The following is an 18,307-nucleotide window of genomic DNA, read 5'->3' as shown; positions in this document are numbered from 1 at the left end:
ATCTAAGCCTAGGTGGGCAGGAGAAGGAGCTAAGTAAGTGCAAGACAAATAACTCTTGTTTCTTTTTATTTGATTTTGGCAGAAGAATATTAATGTAGAACTTTAATTAGTGAAGCTACTGACTCAAAAAATTAAAGTGTGCATTAGAGTAGTATTTATCATGCATGTATGCATTTGCCTGTAACTAAACTGCCTTTCTAAAATCAAGAAGAAACTTTGCTGCATTTGGGGAGGCATCAGCTTCCCACACACAAACCAGGTTGTTGCTACATGTATAGGAGTGAGGCAAGTCTTCTGGTGGCACTCATGGGATTTCCCTGAAGCGCAGCCCTCTCTCCCTCTGCACAGAGAGTCACATCCATGGCTTCAACCACTCTTAGGAGAAGTAAAAACAAATAGAATAGACACACAAAAACACATACCAGATATTCACTATTATACATCTAAAAGTAACTGCATCTAAAAGTGTCTGCATCGTTGGATTTTGGAGCACTTTAAAGTTAATTAGGATAAAAGAAAAAGCGGCAAACCTTAGTTTATTTAAAATGATTGCAGAATAAAGATTATCAAGTTACTAAGAATTTAAAAATACCTGTAACCACAAAGACTTCCAGCCTTTCCAGGCCACTCAGGTCTCACCTCTGAACCCTTACAAAATGTATTTTTTCATTTTTGGTACTCAGATCACATAGTCAATTTTTTTTTTTGAGTCAATTTTGTTAGATAAGTTTTTCTACATTTGTTTTGTGTCTCTGACTAGATTTTATTTTATATATTTTTAAAGATTTTATTTATTTATTTATTTATTTATTCATGAGAGACACAGAAAGAGGCAGAAACACAGGCAGAGGGAGAAGCAGTCTCCATGCAGGGAGCCTGATGTGGGACTCGATCCCGGCTCTTCAGAATCACTCCCTGGGCTGAAGGCAGCGCTAAACCACTGAGCCACCCGGGCTGCCCATCCGACTAGATTTTGAAAAGGACTCATGTCTTAATAACTTCCCAAGATTCTTAACAGTGCTGGGCGCATAGGAGGTATTCACTGCACACTGTATGTACACTAGTGAATATTAGTGTACACCCAAAGTCACTTTGCTTCAAAAAGCCTTCACCATTTTATACTGACATAAAATAATTATTATGAACATAAAGTTTTTACCCTATACCATAATATATAAGATAAATGAAATTAAACTGAAGCCATATAAATCTGATTATGCCATACACTTAAAATTTCTTAAGTCATTTTGGCATCAAATTTTTAACTCCTATTGTTTCATTTTCTTAAAATCATGTTTAAGAATTGAAATTATTATTATTATTTGTGATTCATAGTTAAAAACTAGATGAAGTTTATTGTTTTACCCAAAGAAAATGAAAGAAGAGAGGAAAGTGAGATATTTTTAGTTCCTTAAATGATTTCTATATTGGATTTTAAGAGGGGAAAAAACCATTAGAGATCTTTTTTCAAAAAATTTACTCTGTGAGTCTGTCAACCAAAGAAACAAGAGCCTGGGGACTCATCATAACTACCAAATATTTTTCTTTATTTTCAAGGAGACGAGGAGAATTTTTTGAACTTATAAGAAAAAATCAATTCAACTTGGAAGATCCTCATCAAAAAGAGTTGTTTTTGTAAGTAGGTTTACTGTCCTTAAAGCTGAAGTTTTGCTACCCAATTAATTTTACTATTATCAGATTTTACTGCAGTTATTTGTCACAGGGTGATGATCTTCGAGGCTGTCAGAATTCTCTAGAATGTTATATAAAGGGCTGAATATGATATTTATTTGAAAGGAAATGGATTTGCAAATGCAAGTGAATAAATCACTTCTTTGTCCTAGAAGGACCTTTAAAAGGCGGTTGAATATTGATACAAAGCTATAAGGTCCCCTTGCTCATATTCCCGATTCTTTGGAATGGAACAGCTGCAAATAGCACCCCAAAGATTGTGGGAGCAAGAGGATGGTTGTGAAGGGTTTCCCTCTCTTGAGTGATAGTAGCGTAGCACAGTCAGATAGGCAGGATTTCCATTTAACTCCCCTGTACACCTGTCCCTCCCTTCCAGCTGTAGACACCACCCCTTTGCTGTTAGCATTCACTGGTACCTTTGTCTTGGCAAGAACTGGATTGATAACAAAGAACAAGTGGTCAATAATAGAAGAATGACATAGAATTCCAAGGAGTGCTATTACAATTTTAATTTTACATTTTTATTTAAAGATTGTATTTATTTGAGAGAGAGAGAGAGAGAGAAAATAAAGGTTTTATTTATTTATTTGAGCTGGGGGAAGGGTCAGAGAGGGAAGAAGCAGGCTCCCCACTGAGCAGGGAGCCCAACGTGGGGCTCCATCCTAGCACCCTGGGATCAAGACCTGAGCCAAAAAAAAAAAGTAAATAAATAAAATTAAAAAAAAGACCTGAGCCAAAGGCAGATGCTTAACCTCTTAACCAACTGAGCCACCCAGATGCCCCTGAAATTAGCATTTCTTTAAACGGAATGATACCATTTAGCATGCAAATGAAGATGCAGATTTTAAGGAGACAATACTCAAATGCCCAGCTGTTCTGTAATCATGCTTAACTTCATAGCCTCAAAATGTTTTTCATCACAGTGCTTAGAAAAGTATAGACCTTTAAGGGGCACCTGGCTGGCTCACTTGGTAGAGCATGACTCCTGATCTCAGGGCTAGGAGTTCGAGCCCCATGTTGGGTGTAGAGATTCCTTAAAAGTAAAAGTCTTTTAAAAAACAAAAAAGAAAAAAAAGAAAAGGAAAAGTATAGACCTGCTACTATAGTTAGCGAACAGTTTATCCCAATAGCAAAAAAAGAAACAAACTGCAGTTCCAAGTCTGCACAGGTCCCTGCTGCTCCGTCCTACCCGAGGGACCTTGAGGGGAGAAGTGCGGTTGGAGTTGTCAATGTCCCTGTGTGCACTCATTTTTCAGAATTTTTTTTTAAGATTTTATTTATTTATTCATGAGAGACACACAGAGAGAGAGAGAGAGGCAGAGACACAGGGAGAGGGAGAAGTAGGCTCCATGCAGGGAGCCTGATGTGGGACTCAATCCCTGGTCTCCAGGACCACGACCTGGGTGGGCCAAAGGCAGGAGCTAAACCACTGAGCCACCCAGGGATCCCCTCATTTTTCAGATCTTAGTGAAGCCTCTGTGGATGCATAGCCTTCTTTGGGGCAAGTGGTTTATACTGGCAAGCACTGAAATCCTTCATGAAAATGGGTTTAAACGTGATTAAAAGTATCTTTGTTGCACTCCTCCAAGAGAGGTGGTGGAAGAGGTAGGGTAGCAGCAGAAAACCACTCTTCTTTTTGCCTAACGTAGTTAAGAAGGACGTTTTGTTTTTTTTTTTTAGGTTGGGTTTCCCTGCAGGGACAAGGGATACAGTCCTTCACCACAAGTGTTTCTATACTACGGTGATGGCCTTTCCACCTGTTCCTTCAGATAAATTATTACAAACAGACATCTGGGTCCAACATGGGAAAACACTGCACGAAGGACAGAACCATTTTCATACAATTATGCTGTTGAGCTCTAGAGCACTTTGTCATTGACTCTACAGCCCAGCATGGTTTCCATTTCTCTCAACAGAAAGATGAAACAGCACTATCCTCTCATTTCCCTCTTGAAGGGAAATGGCAGATACTGTTTGGAAGTCAGAGCTTCTCACATGTGCTGAGGTCAGCATTAGGATGACCCCACCATTAAAGACAAACCATAAGAGACTCCTAACTCTGGGAAACAAACAAAGGGTTACCAAAGGGGAGGTGGGTGGGGGCATGGGGTAACTGGGTGACAGGCACTAAGGAGGGCACTTGATGGGATGAGCACTGGGTGTTATTCTATATTGGTAAATTGAATTTAAATAAAACATTTTTTAAAAAAGGATGACCCACCATAATTCTTGCTTCCCCTAGGACTTTTATCAGTAGGATATCTGATGTTATCCTTCAGTGGCTAATTATTAGTAGTCAGTGTGTTTTCATCTTACTTCACTGAGAATGGACTACCAAGGTGAAAAAAAATAGTAACAGGAGGCAAGTTTTTGCCCAGAGGTTAATAATTTCTCTCCTTGTGCCAATCTGGAGCTAAATGAGGCAATTTTAGGGCAATTCCAGTTCAATGGACAACCAAAAGAGTTGACACTCTGCTATCACTGAGTCAGCCACACTTCCATATAAATTGTTTCTGTTTCTTTGGTCTTTGTAAACTGACATCATCAGAGTTTAGGAGGCTTTAATTTAACCTTTTTACCTGTAACTATTTACTGAGAGTATATATTTGCATAAAAAGTTAATCATAGCATTGGGCTTCTTTTTGCCTTAACAGAGCGATGCTGATGACAGCTTGTGACCTGTCTGCCATTACAAAACCGTGGCCTATTCAACAACGGGTATGTTGCTTGGTGACAGTAAAAGTAGGGATTAAAAGGTCAAAGTAAGGGATCCCTGGGTGGCGCAGCGGTTTAGCGCCTGCCTTTGGCCCAGGGCGCAATCCTGGAGACCCAGGATTGAGTCCCACATCAGGCTCCCTGCATGGAGCCTGCTTTTCCCTCTGCCTATGTCTCTGCCTCTCTCTCTCTCTCTGTGTGTGTGACTATCATAAATAAATAAAAATTTTAAAAAAAGGTCAAAGTAAGAAAAGTCTGTTTTCCTAAAAGTGGCTTCTAAAGTATTTGTGGAATGTTTTATCTGATCTTTAAGTAGCATTAAAAGCAGATAATTGGACATAAACAGGTTTTCTTTTTTAGAAGATTCCTTAACATTTACTAATATAAGCTATATTAAGAAAGAGAACATCTATATTTTTTTTTTAAATTAGAAGAGAACATCTATATTAACACAGCAAAAACCTAGCTGTTGATAGTCTTTTAATTCCAGTACTACTTCTGCCTCACTTAGGAATCTTTTTAGCACATTTTTTTAATAACCCTGAAAAATAGGAGAAGCAAATTATTTTTCTTCTTCTTTATAGTTAGCCTAGCCAGCTATACCTCAGCTCTAAGTAGGCATTAACAAGTAGAACTTAAGCATTTCTTGGGGCTCATAAATATAGGAAATGTTGATATAAGGTATCAGGAAGGATGTGATCAGGGCCTATGGCTAGGAGGCTAGACATATATCCTTCTCTCTAAATTAGTAACTGTCCTAACATTTTGCAGAGGCAGTAAAGGGCCTCAGCTCACAAAAGGGATAGCTCTACATACAGTGATGTGTATATTGTGTTTTGGTTTTTGAAACTGCGCTGTTAATCCTAAATGCACTACCCAAGACTGTTGACAGCCTGCTGCTGGTCAGGGCTCTGTGGTGCATAGTCATGGAGCCCAGTGACAGGTTCATCTCACATGCTGAGAAAACGAGATCAGAAATGTACCCTCCGGGAAGCCCGAGTGGCTCAGCAGTCTAGTGCCACCCTCAGTCCAGGGCGTGATCCTAGAGTCCCAGGATCGAGTCCCACGTCAGGCTCCCTGCATGGAGCCTGCTTCTCCTTCTGCCTGTGTCTCTGCCTCTCTCTCTCTCTCTCTCTCTCTCTGTGTCTCTCATGAATAAATAAATAAAATCTTTTAAAAAAAAGTTTTAAAAATGAAATGTACCCTCCACGTGCCAAAGCTGACACTGTAAGCACTCAGGAAAGGTAGTCTTTACAGACTGTCCTGCTCCATAATAATTGGGACTATATGTTGGCGTCCAGACATGAAAAGCAACATTATAAAGCCTCTATAACTAAAATAGTTTGTTGTTGGGGACAGGCTAGTGGAACACAATAGAGCATTGAGAATTGCATAGAACATTTAGTATATAATAAAGATAGCATTTCAAATAACTGGGGGAAAAGAGAGACTTTTTTACTAAATAATCTTAGGGTGACTTTCCCATCTTCCATAATCAGATGGCAAGACAAAATTGGATGTACTTTGCATACTTAAATTCCAAATGGAGCATAGAGATCAATGTGAGAATTAAACCATAGAAGTACTAAAAAAAACATCTGTGGATTCTTCTATAACTTAGGAGTGAGAAAACTTTCCTAGCTAACTTAGGAGTGAGAAAACTTTCCTAGCTATGGCTCAATATGCAGAATCAATGGCAAAAGACACTATAAGCAAAGTAAAAGTCCATGAGAAAATGGTAAAAATATTTGCAGCTTTTATTTGATAGATAGTTAATACCCCTAATATTAAAAAACTTGTAAAAATAGAGAAGAAAAAATGACAGCAACACTAAAGAAAAATAAGCCAAAAATTTGAACTAAAAGTTGATGGAATGTGAATGGGCCTTACTCATCTGCCAAGGTTCTCAGAACCGTATTCATAAGAAAAAAGGCAAAACTACACTGACACAAAAAACCTTGTATAGAATCTCATAACAGCTCTATTCCTAATGGAGTAGATTATCTGTGGCAGACATGTTCAAGACCTCCAGTGGATGCCTGAAACCACAGATAGGACTGAGCCATTATATATACTATGATTTTTCCTTATATACATAACTATGATAAAGTTTAATTTATAAATTAGGCACAGTAAGAGATGAACAATAATAATAAAATACAACAATTATAACAATATACTGCAATAGAAGTTATGTGAATGTGAGGTGTCTCTCTCTCATTATATTGCACCCTCTCTCCTTCTCGTGATGATGGGAGACAATAAAGTTGAGAGGTAGCAAGGTGGAGGATACAGGTGTTGTGATGTAGCATTCGTTATTTATATATTCATGAGAGACGAGAGAGAGAGAGACAGAGACAGAGGCAGAAACACAGGCAGAGGGAGAAGCAGGCTCCATGCAAGGAGCCCGACGTGGGACTCAATCCCGGGTCTCCAGGATCAGGCCCTGGGCTGAAGGCGGTGCTAAACCGCTGAGCCACTGGGGCTGCCCCAATAAAATCTTTTAAAACACACACACACACACACACACACACACACACAGAAAAACAACATTGAGATACCCTTTCTTACTTGTCCAATTGGCAAAATCCAAAGGTTTTATGATCTACTCTGTTGGGGAAGTTGAGGGAAAACAAGGAATGTAGAATACTGTAACTCTTGGGAAGTTTATAAATACACATATTCATTTACCATTACTTCTAGGCATCTTATCCCAAAGATATAGTGGAAAAAATATAAAAAGACCTTTATACAAGGCTGTTCACTTTTGTACTATTGGTAAGGACAAAGACTGGAAGTAACCCAAATATTCATCAGTAGGGTACTGATTAAGTAACTTATGGTACATTTACAGAATGAGTTCTATGTATTAGTGTAGATTTAACTTTGGAACCACATAAATCGTTTTTATTTATTTTTATTTTTTTATTTTTTTTATAAATCGTTTTTAAAATTATAAAGTTGAGGGCAGCCCCGGTGGCCCAGCGGTTTAGCGCCACCTTCAGCCTGGGGTGTGATCCTGGAGACCCAGGATTGAGTCCCACGTTGGGCTCCCTGCATGGAGCCTGCTTCTCCCTCTGCCTGTGTCTCTGCCTCTGTGTGTGTGTCTGTCTGTCTGTCATGAATAAATAAATAAAATCTTAAAAAAAATAAAATTGTAAAGTTGAATCCTAAGTATCCCTAAGCCTTGAAAGTAAAATGTGACAAACCTGATTTGGGGTTGCAAAACCACACTAAGAGGAACTATTTCATTCCACGTGACATTAAAACAGTAATTTGATCATGTATCTCCAGTGGAATGTACCCTAAAAACAAAAAGGAATGACCAAAAAAAAGCCTTTAGGGATCCCTGGGTGGCGCAGTGGTTTGGCGCCTGCCTTTGGCCCAGGGCGCGATCCTGGAGACCCGGGATCGAATCCCACATCAGGCTCCCGGTGCATGGAGCCTGCTTCTCCCTCTGCCTATGTCTCTGCCTCTCTCTCTCTCTCTCTCTCTGTGACTATCATAAGTAAATAAAAATTAAAAAAATAAAAAATAAATAAAATTTATAAAAAAAAAAGCCTTTAAAGCTGTTTTCAGTAATCTTAGTGGTAATTTTGTACAGATATTCAATCACTGTTATAGATTATATGGAATAAAAGCAAATAAAAGATTGTATTGGTATTGTTGACAGCCAGGATCATCAGTTTATGTAGAAAGATAAAGGTGAATAAGGTTGGGTGGAAATGTTGTAGTCCTGAAGTTGAATTGAAATGTTGTATGAACTTCTGTTGTATGTCTGTCCTCTGAATAATGACTTAACCTGGTAGTAATGATTGAGCTCATATTGGGGTTTCTAAGTACCTCAGTTTAAATGAACAAGGGCTCCAACAAAGAAATAGCTGATAGCAGCTGTAAAGCAGGAAATGTACAAAATGAGCCTGGAACATCTTATTATATCAGAAAGCAGAGAAGCTATCAAAGACTCATAGGGTTTTGACAAAAGACAGAGAAGCCACCTTATTAAGCTCACTGGTCAAAATGGACAATCTCAGTATCACTAAGGTTTGAAATACATTAAATATATTTAAATTTAAAAGTTCAAAACAATAATAAAAATAAAATTAAACCTTCCCTAGTTATCCTTGATAAGTTGCTTAGGAACCCAAAGTTATTTTTTTCAAATGGTAATTAAAGTAGAAAAATCCAACATTTCTCCTGCTTTTCCTCATATGAATTGTTTTTTAGGGTAACTAAGTAATTGATGGTGGAAACTTTCTTTTTATTGTATTTCAACTAATAAAAAGGAATAATCACTTTGAATATCAGCTTTTTTAAATTAGCAGATCTAGACAAAGATCACTCATGGTCTCTAATAGCACAAAAAGAGAGGCAGCCAGGCATTATATAGCTCTTGATGGAATTACACAGCACTGCTTATGAAGTAGTCCAAGAAAAGAATTTATCTAATCCAGCCTCTAGATTTTATTAGTGTGTGGAAATCCAGGGCACAGAGGAACGTCAAATGACATCATGGGGAAGCAATTGCCAAAATCCAGATAGTGGGGAACTGCAGAATACACAACTCAGTTTATTTAACAACAACAACAAAAATTACAGGGAAAGATTTTGAAAAGAGGAGGAACATGTAGATTAAAATAAACTTAAAAGGCATATCTGTCAGGTGCCATATATGCACCTATATCGGCACCGTGGTATAACAGGTGCTTAACCAATATCTCATTGGTGATGCGTACAGATGGGCACACAGTGCCTCTTCCCCATTGATTGCTGAAGTTGAAATAACCTGTTGCTTTTTTCTGCCTAATTACAGGTTACAAGCTCTAGCCTTTGTGATGAGGCACATATTTAAAAGTAAACAAAATATAATTTCTAGTACTCATTATTGCTTTATTATCATTTTACTGACGTGGTTGAAAGCTAGCTTTGATAGACTTTGTTATCTTTATTCAAAGTCTCTATTTGACAGTTACACGCTTTTAATTGCCAAACTCATTCGGTTATTTATTTCAGATAGCAGAACTTGTAGCAACTGAATTTTTTGACCAAGGAGACAGAGAGAGAAAAGAACTCAACATAGAGCCTGCTGTAAGTATGAGACCTTGGTGGTAGGAATTATACAGATAGACTTGCTTAGTGTAGACTTCTTATATTTTCTATGGGATCTTTACTGAGGAACACAATTTCTTTCAGTTTAGTTTTTAAAACATTTTTCCTTATGAAAAGAATTATACATGTTCATTACAGAAAACATAAGTAAATAAGAGAAAAAGATTCTTTGCATCATACTGTACCTACTTTTTTATAATTTGTTTTTTCTATTTAAATATCATAAGCTAATTCCTATTCTAACAGATGTTCATGTGTGTATTATTTATAATGATCACATGAAGTAGATGGAGTCATAGTTCCCCTGCTTCCTCTGTTGTAATGTCTGCAGTGTTCACTATGACCAATAGCACTTTGATAAACTTCTCTGTTGCTAATGTTTCTGTGCCAGTTTTCATCATCTTGTTAGGATAAATTCCCAGAATTGCTATGTTAAAGGGCACAGATTTTTTTAAGGTCTTTGATACATAGAGTATGGATCTCACAGACCAAAAAAAAAAAAAAAAAAAAAAAGATTGTTCTCAAGCCATTTCTGGTTTTTAGAACGAGTTTTTCCTGAAAATGAAGCCTTGAGTCTTTTTTTCAATTCAAATGGACATTTATTGAGCCCATATTAATGGGTACATGGTTATGACCCCCTTCTGTGTACAGCTCCATCCACTCTGCTCTTTAGCCTTGGCTGGGCACATCCTGTGTCTTTCACAATTACTCAGTGTCCTCTAATGTAATGGCAGGCTCATTCAGAAGCTCAGAATCTTTTTAGAAAGTGGTGGGTAGCAGAGTGATGATAACAGCTAATGGGAAATCTGCTTCATTTTAAACAAGTACTGAGACAGACTCATTTCTTCCCATGGCAGTGCTGGGCTCGTCCGGTGCTCCAGCCATGACCTCCTGGGAATAAACAGAGGGACATCTGCATAATCGTCACTCAGAAAGCTCTCTGCATGAATTGAATTGCAATCAGCTGTGGCCTCGGTGGCTTCTTCCACAAAACTGAGGGTGTTTGATTTTACGTCAATAGACAATTCAGAGCTGTTCTCCAGATATATGTCAGTGATCACCTCTAGGTCAGTGGCTGACTCTAGATTAGAGATCAATTCCAAGGTAGTGTGGGAAAAGTCAGCCAGGATGAACAAGGCAGTAAGGATCAGGGTCTTCCAGAGCACAGGGCTGGCAGGGAGTGTAGGAAACTTCCCCACAAAGGAAGGAGACAGATAGGCAAGTACCTGGCCTTTCTCACCCTGCCCATGATGCATGTTTTTGGAGCCAACTTGCATTGTGTTCTTTAAGTAAATGCAGATCTGTGTGTGTGTGTGTGTTTCTGTGTTTGTGTGTGTATGTGTGTGTATGTGTTTCTGTGTTTGTGTTTTCAGGATCTAATGAACAGGGAGAAGAAAAACAAAATCCCAAGTATGCAAGTTGGGTTCATAGATGCCATCTGCTTGCAACTATATGAGGTATTTATATGAAAACACGAGACTTGCTAAACTTAGACTGTGTTATGAATTAAAACCTCAAGTAAATTGAAGCAATTGACACTAGGCTTTTCTTTCTTTTTTTTTTTCCTTCCTGATGATCACACTGTTTGCATTGAATAAAGAACACATTTTATATTTGATTTTTCTCAAAAACTTTAATTCATCAATGTAGAACTATCTGTTGAGTGCGCACTTTGTGTTAGACTCTAGCAAACTGATGTAGGAATACTAAAAAGAATTAACTACGTTACCTTAAGGAGGGATACTGTGCATACTCTATGTTAGCATCTTTTTTTCAGTTTAGGACTAAATAAAGAAAAAAAATCATTCTTTTTCTCATTGTATAATGTAGCTTTATTTTTTTAAAGAGTTATTTATTTATTTATTTATTTATTTATTTATTTATTTATTTGAGAGAGAGAGAGAGAGAGAGAGGCAGAGGGAGAAGCAGGCTCCATGCAGGGAGCCCGATGTGGGACTCGATCCTGGGTCTTTAGAATCATGCCCTGGGCTGAAGGCAGCGCTAAACCGCTGAGCCATCCAGGGATCCCGTATAGTGTAGCTTTAATATCATTAAAATTTTTATAATGATGTAAAGGAGGTAGCTGGAAGAATAGTACAGGTTCCCATTTGCTGGCTTGGGATTTTTATTTTTTAGGTAGAGATAGTCTTCCTAAAACATCCAGTTTGCTAGTTTAGATGCTTAAGCCCAAAGTACAGAAAGTAGACACTATCCTTATTTTTAAAGGTTAAATAGGAAAATATCTTAAGTTTTAACTGTTTGGGAAAACAGCATTTATCATAGGGTTATAGAATGTCAAGACTCAAAGAAACCCTAGAATCTTCTAATCCAGAGATTTCACAATTCATAACTGTTTTATCCTACGTTTTGTATCTGTGTAAGGATTTACTTCATTTGAATCTACTGTTAAATTCTATGTAATATTGTTACATACCTTTACTATTATTTATTACAGAAATAATATTCTCGTAGAAAATCACGGAATTATAATTTCACTATTCAGATAACTACTATTAATATATTAGTGCATATGTTTTATGAAATTTTCATTTTTTTTCACTTAACAAATTTGCTTTTTGTAATTCATAATATATCATAATGTGTATTCTTCCATACCATATGTGTTTCTATGATATTTTTAAAGGCTGCAAATTAGAGACACCTGGGTGGCTCAGTGGTTGAGCATCTGCCTTTGGCCCAGGACATGATCCCAGGATCCAATATCTAGTCCCACATTGGGCTCCTTGCAGGGGGCTTGCTTCTCCCTTGCCTATGTCTCTGCCTCTCTCTCCGTGTCTCTCATGAATAAATAAAATCTTAAAAAAAAAAAAAGTAAAGGCTGCAAAATAGTGAACTAGTATATCCAACCCTGTCGTTGGGTATTTAAAGTTATTTTCAGAGTTTCTCTATTCCTGCAGTGAACTTTTTTATATCTAAATATGTATTGCAGTATAATTAGTAAATAATAATACCATCCAGAATTATAAAGTAATCTTTATTATAATCTTGGATACAGGTCTGTTTAAGTACATTGTATAGAACTATTTTATAGAAAAAAATGAAAACTAAACAGTGCCCAGTACACTCACACTTAGGGAGAGCCATCTGTACTACAAAAAAAGCAAAATGTATTATTTCCCCGCAGAGCAGATTCCACACAGATCTGTCTCAAGCATAACTGAGTAATATTATGTTGGAATATATGTGTATGCTCTATCCCAGCACATGCCACTTGTCAGTATAGATGAGGAGAGATCAGTCATAAATGAGCTGCCTGTTTGTTCACACAGCTTGTGGAAACCCCAACAGTGGGCCTGCTCATGAAATGAGTGTAAGATTGTGGCTCTTTGCTAATAGGCATGGGGAGAGGGCTTATTGCCTGGATGCCTTCTAGTTGTTTGCTTTCTTTTTTCTTGTTTAGGCTCTGACCCACGTATCAGAGGACTGCTTCCCTTTGCTGGATGGCTGCAGAAAGAACAGGCAAAAATGGCAGGCCCTAGCAGAACAGCAGGAGAAAACGCTGATTAATGGGGAAAGCAGCCAGGCCAAGCGGAACTGAGTGGCCTATTTATGTGGAGTTGAAGTTTACAGATGGTGTATCTGCAGGATGTCTAATTTTGCTATACACTGTACAGATTTAGTATATACTTTGCCACTGCTGTATTTTTATTTTTGCACAACTTTTAAGAGCACAGCATGAAACGTTTTTAGGGGACTATTACATATTTTCTGTATATTTGTTTTATGCCACTGATCTGAGATTATCGGCAACACGCACTCTTAGCACACAGATGAGAGTTCTGTGATACTTTGTGTACTGCAAAATGCAAGTTAATTTCTTGCACTGAGGTAGGTTTTTGTTGTTTTGTTTTTTGGGTTTTGGGGGTTTGTTTTTTTGTTTTTTGCTTGGGGATTTTAAATAATTGGTTTTGTGTTTTCTGAATTACCAATCTTCTAAAGAATGTTTGGATTCTTTTCATTCTCAAAAATAGTCTAGGAGCAAATTGAATGTATTCTGTGACATTTAAAACCATCATGGTTAGAGAAAAGTGCTGGCTTACTGGATTTTACGGGGAAAGCATAGTATGTGTCAACAGTTGTATTACCTTAACAAAAAAAAGTCAAAACTCTGCAACAATTGGAAAGTACTCTAAGGCAGTACTGTAAAGAAAAGGTATTGTTTAATCAATTTGCTGTTTTTGTTTGAGAGCAGGAAGGGGAGAACTCTTTCATTTCAGTACTTAACATCTATCCAGAGACTACCCGTAAGTCATTTCAGTATACGCCCCCTGATGGGAAGCGGGGGAAGCCTTAGAAGACAATGATTTCTTGGACTTCATGGTCCCTGGCTTTACGAGGGAGGGATGGGGGTGTGATCCGGAAATGGAATGGCTGTATCTGTCTCAGTGAAGAGAAATATTCTGTTGGAAGCCTCTCTGAGAGTCCGTGTTTTGAATATTGAACTTCCTTTTTAAAATAACTTCCTTATCCTTTTTCTTACAAACCATAGTTTATGAGTGAACAGTTTAGGTCTCAACAGAAAACTGAGGAAAATATGATAATTGGAGCATTGACTTGAGGTGAGATACGACTGCAGATAAAAGGTAAAATGAATCATCATTTTTTTTTTTTTGTCAGAGCAAGTATAGAAAATAGTTTTAACTGTATAAACAGCAAAGGACTATCCTGCTATTGGGGTCAAAAATTAAAGTGAGAGAGCAGGAAGGTAAGAAAGCTTAGCCCTGAATGAAACATAAGAGTACTGAGTTTGCAATTGAGAAACTGCCCTTTTTTCAGTTCATAGGACTGGTCAGCTCAGTATCATGCAAGTTTGGGTGTGTATACTAAATGCTTACCCTGAGCCATATAGTTGTTGATATTTACTTCTCATAGATTTTAATTTTAGCACATATAGAAAATGCTAACATTGTCTTAGATTTGAGCCCGTTTGAGAGGATTCCCATTGATCCTGTGTACCCTAAATACCAATTTATTCATTATTGGAGAAGTAGATAGTGAATCTAGCAACTGGTTCAGGAAAGGAAAATCTATTCCAAATATATGCTAATGTTTGGACTCAGGGAAAGTAGGAAGAGAGCTGTTTGTGTGATTTGTTAACCACCCGTGCCAAAAAAAAAACGTTTCTGAGTTTCAGTCACTAAATTGGGTGGAGAATTTCTTGGGGACATGGTGCAGCACCCTCAAAGAACTTTTACCAAACATATTTTTCCCATCTATATTGGTGTTTTTCTCTAAACTGCCTAAAATTCAACATATCCATCAAGTTTTTTAAAATTCTGAGTGTGTATCTTAAATAATGTGACTTTATTCTTACTATTCAGGTAAAGAAAAAAAAAGCAAAATAAATTGTATTGCCATTACTTTATTACTGGTAAAGGCTAGTCTAGGAAGTTACCAACTGTTTGTTGCTATATGTGTAATTGTCGTTAATACTTGTGTTTTCATGATGTTATTCAATTTTTATTTGATGTCATATAGGTGAGATCTACAACGTTGCCTCTTGGTGGCACTGGTGTCTAAGTTACACAGGCTGTCACTAAAATAACATATCTATATACTGGTATACAACTATGCATGCATACATAATTCCTTAGTGTAGAAAAATTGTTGAAAGAAGAGCAATCTTTAGTAATGTTTTTATCATACGCATTGTGATTTAGCAGTTATGCTAAAATCTGTAATCATGTACTTAATAGTTTGTTTAGACCCATCTAATATGTCACTGAGATATATGGAGGTTTTGTATGTGTGTCATTTTCACAAGCGAGATGTACATAGATTAGGACTTGTTTGGTTTAACTTTACATAGTGGTTTATTTTACTTTACTAATTTAGCAATTAAAAGAAGTTGGTTAGTGCTGTATCTGCTCTATTGTTAGAAGTTTTAGTTTTTACAAAAAAGAGTACTTCTTTAGGACCAGTTAGTTGGTTCAAATAATTTTTAATTTTTAGGAAAATAATTCCATATCTAGATTATCTGGTACATGGGCACAAATTAGAGCTTTTGCTCTTATGTGAATATTTTTTTCCAGTATCTTCCCAAGTTGGAAAAAATATATTTATAGTCCTCCCTTCCCCACTCTGTATTTATATTACCCATAGCTAGTAAGAAGTTATTCTTTTTCTAGTTTAAAGTTGTCATGGGTATAGCTGAATGGCATACCATTTCAATTTCAATTTTCAGCCCAAAAAGTGCCCACTATTTTACTGAGTTGTTAAAAGATGTCTGTAAAGTTGCCCAGCCTTATATTTTTCACAGGATTGGCCCTTGTCAGTTGCAGTCCTGTGTAAACTTGTGTAAGTCACTTAACCTCTGTGTGCCTGAACAAGTGCTATTAAAGGAGTTAATGTGTGGGCAAAGCCTTTGTCTTCAAGGATGTCACAGAAGGCAGCCACTGTGTAAGCCCTAATGGGCCCTGGAGACCACTGTCACATGTGGGATATTGGGCTATAGAGCATGGTATCTAATCCCACATGTCACTTCCTATGTTTCAAAGACTGAAAGAAAAAAAAGACAGTACATTTATTTGGTTTCTCATGCAGATCACTAGTGAGTGTGAGATTTTGAATAACTTGCCTTCAAGGTGCAAACTCTGGAAAGTGATGTTGTCACCACTGATTTCTTAGTTGAGAATAGTTTCCTTAGATAGGAGTACTGAGATAAAGTGTATGGAAATATTGGGTTCTGGGAGGAAACTGGTCACAGATATAGTCTTGCCTAGTGGTAAAGTGCCTTTATTTTTAACATAGAGCACAAATGTTAGACGTACTCCAATCGGATTTTCAATTTTTCTGTGTTTTTCACCAGATTTTACTCAATGCTTTATAGATCATCACAAGCAGTGCTGTTCTGTTTACAAGAGTGATTTTAAGATGAGAGGAGGAAAAGGTGTATTTGCTGTCCTCTCCTGTGAACAACTGTAGTTGAAATAAAGTGGTAAAATTTAATTAGTTAGTACCAGACATGTGACAGTCCACCCTTTATTGAGTCCTTGTGACATGTCAGGCACTGTGCTCAGCCCGAGACAGAGCTGTGACCTCAAGGAACCCAGTCTGCAAAAAGTGCTGAGTAAGAGGCTTACCAACTTCTGATCTTACAAATTGAACAAGAAAATATAGGGTACATGATATCACTTTCATTTTCATCTACAACATATGTATTATACAGTTTTCCAAGGACCTTCCACCTACCACCACCCCCAAGGACCTTCTTTACTGGAACTTACTAGAATCCGCCAGTGAATAGCCTGTTTTCTTACAAGTATGAATCATTTAACCTGTTGATAGCTTAAAGAACACCTTCTGTAAGGAGTCATGTATTCTACTCTATAGAGTTTTTTCCCATAGGTTAGCCAGGTAGATATTACTAAGAGTTCTTTTAGATTGCTAAATTGTGCACAGTTTTGGACACCTTCTGCTCCACTACACGGAGCAAGGAAGAAAGTATTAAAGCTCACTTCACCCTTCCGTATGTTTCTCAAAAGCCTGTGTAAACATGTCTTAAAAAATGTCGTTGAAAGCAGTGTAAATAGTTGAAAATAAATTTCTATTACAGTTTAAGAAAACCTTATGAATCATCACTAGCCACTGTTAATATCTATTTGTATTCTTATACCTTTTTCAATATATTTGAACAAATATATAGTTTCTGGCACTATTTTTGTACTAGGATAAAGGAGTTACTATGTATATTATGTTTAGCTTTTAAGTCATTTTAAATAATTGTGAATGTTGATTTCTTGTCATTCCTCTCCTCCACCATGAGAACCATTTCAGATGACTCTTCTATTAAAAAATCACTTTAAAGGAACACATTCCCACCTATGATCCCCATAAAATCAAGAGATGGTCAGGGTGGTCTGTTGTGCAAACTCTTCACCTGTCAGTTGTTTACTCATTTTGCTATGCTTTGTAAAAATAAAAAGAAGAATGAACAAGTCGGTGTGAGTATTATGTGGTTATTAGGAGAATTTTATTTAGGCAGAGAGAATGGCCCAATGGTTTGAGAGACTAGGCAAGCTAGCCTGTGGCCATATTGGCTGGAAAAATGTGGTTTTATTAGATGCTTTCCTTTCGCCAAGACTCCTCTCAGTAACAGTCTTCTTTGTATTAACATCCTTTGCTACCAATCTAAGGGCAACATTTTCCATACCTTCTTCACTTGGATTTCCTAACAGCTCTGTGGAGGGTGATTATTTCTGGCCTCCTGTTGCATGAGGAGTTAAGGCTTAGGAGTTCTATTCTTGCCAAATGGCATGAGCTGGATTTGAGCCTAGACCTGTCTAGTTTCAAGGCAGGTATATATATTCCTCTTGGTTCTCTTTTTGAATCTTAATAGTAAAAGGTCTCAAATCCATTCTTAGTGGATCAAATGGGCTATCTAGAAGCATTAGAGATAAAATATCCCTCACCCAGCAGATTTTGTTTTGTTTGGGTTTTTACTGTTAACATTCTTGTAGTTCATCTGATACTAGCTAATGTCCTGCCTCCACAGAACCCCAGATACCACCGTGCCTTCATTGCTGCTAATGGAGAGGTGTAGAGGTATAATTAAACTCAGAATTTATGATTCGTCATTTAGTTTTACCACTAGACAAGCCCACTCCACGTGGGACCGAATATCTCAGTTATGCCTAATTCACAAAACTAAAGACAAAAATAAAATGAAAGCTCGTGTAAAATACTAGTTTAGAACTTCTGACCATTAGGGGGTGCCAGAGTTCCTGTTTTATTTAAGAAAGTAATCCGGGGGATCCCTGGGTGGCGCAGC

At 37.3% G+C, this 18,307-nt stretch overlaps 1 protein-coding gene across 2 annotated transcripts in view; it reads left to right on the top strand.

The window, feature by feature from the left end:
- PDE5A (phosphodiesterase 5A) overlaps positions 1-17,474 on the top strand; it is a 103,337-nt gene extending 85,863 nt beyond the window's left edge. The window contains exons 15-19 of one of the 2 annotated variants that reach the window (XM_041758956.1): positions 1,558-1,635; positions 4,347-4,410; positions 9,421-9,495; positions 10,890-10,973; positions 12,938-17,474. In XM_041758956.1, coding sequence (XP_041614890.1) covers positions 1,558-1,635; positions 4,347-4,410; positions 9,421-9,495; positions 10,890-10,973; positions 12,938-13,075 — 439 coding nt within the window. In that variant the 3' untranslated portion in view covers positions 13,076-17,474. Of the gene's footprint in view, positions 1-1,557; positions 1,636-3,372; positions 3,698-4,346; positions 4,411-9,420; positions 9,497-10,889; positions 10,974-12,937 lie in introns of those variants that run through there. The other variant, XR_005988418.1, reaches the window with a different exon arrangement.
- Positions 17,475-18,307: the final 833 nt, after the last annotated feature.

The sequence above is a fragment of the Vulpes lagopus genome, chromosome 6 (genome assembly GCF_018345385.1).
Source record: "Vulpes lagopus strain Blue_001 chromosome 6, ASM1834538v1, whole genome shotgun sequence".
NCBI lineage: Eukaryota > Metazoa > Chordata > Mammalia > Carnivora > Canidae > Vulpes > Vulpes lagopus.
The sequence above is the reverse complement of the archived record's forward strand: the minus strand, read 5'-3'. Positions and strand labels throughout refer to the sequence as shown.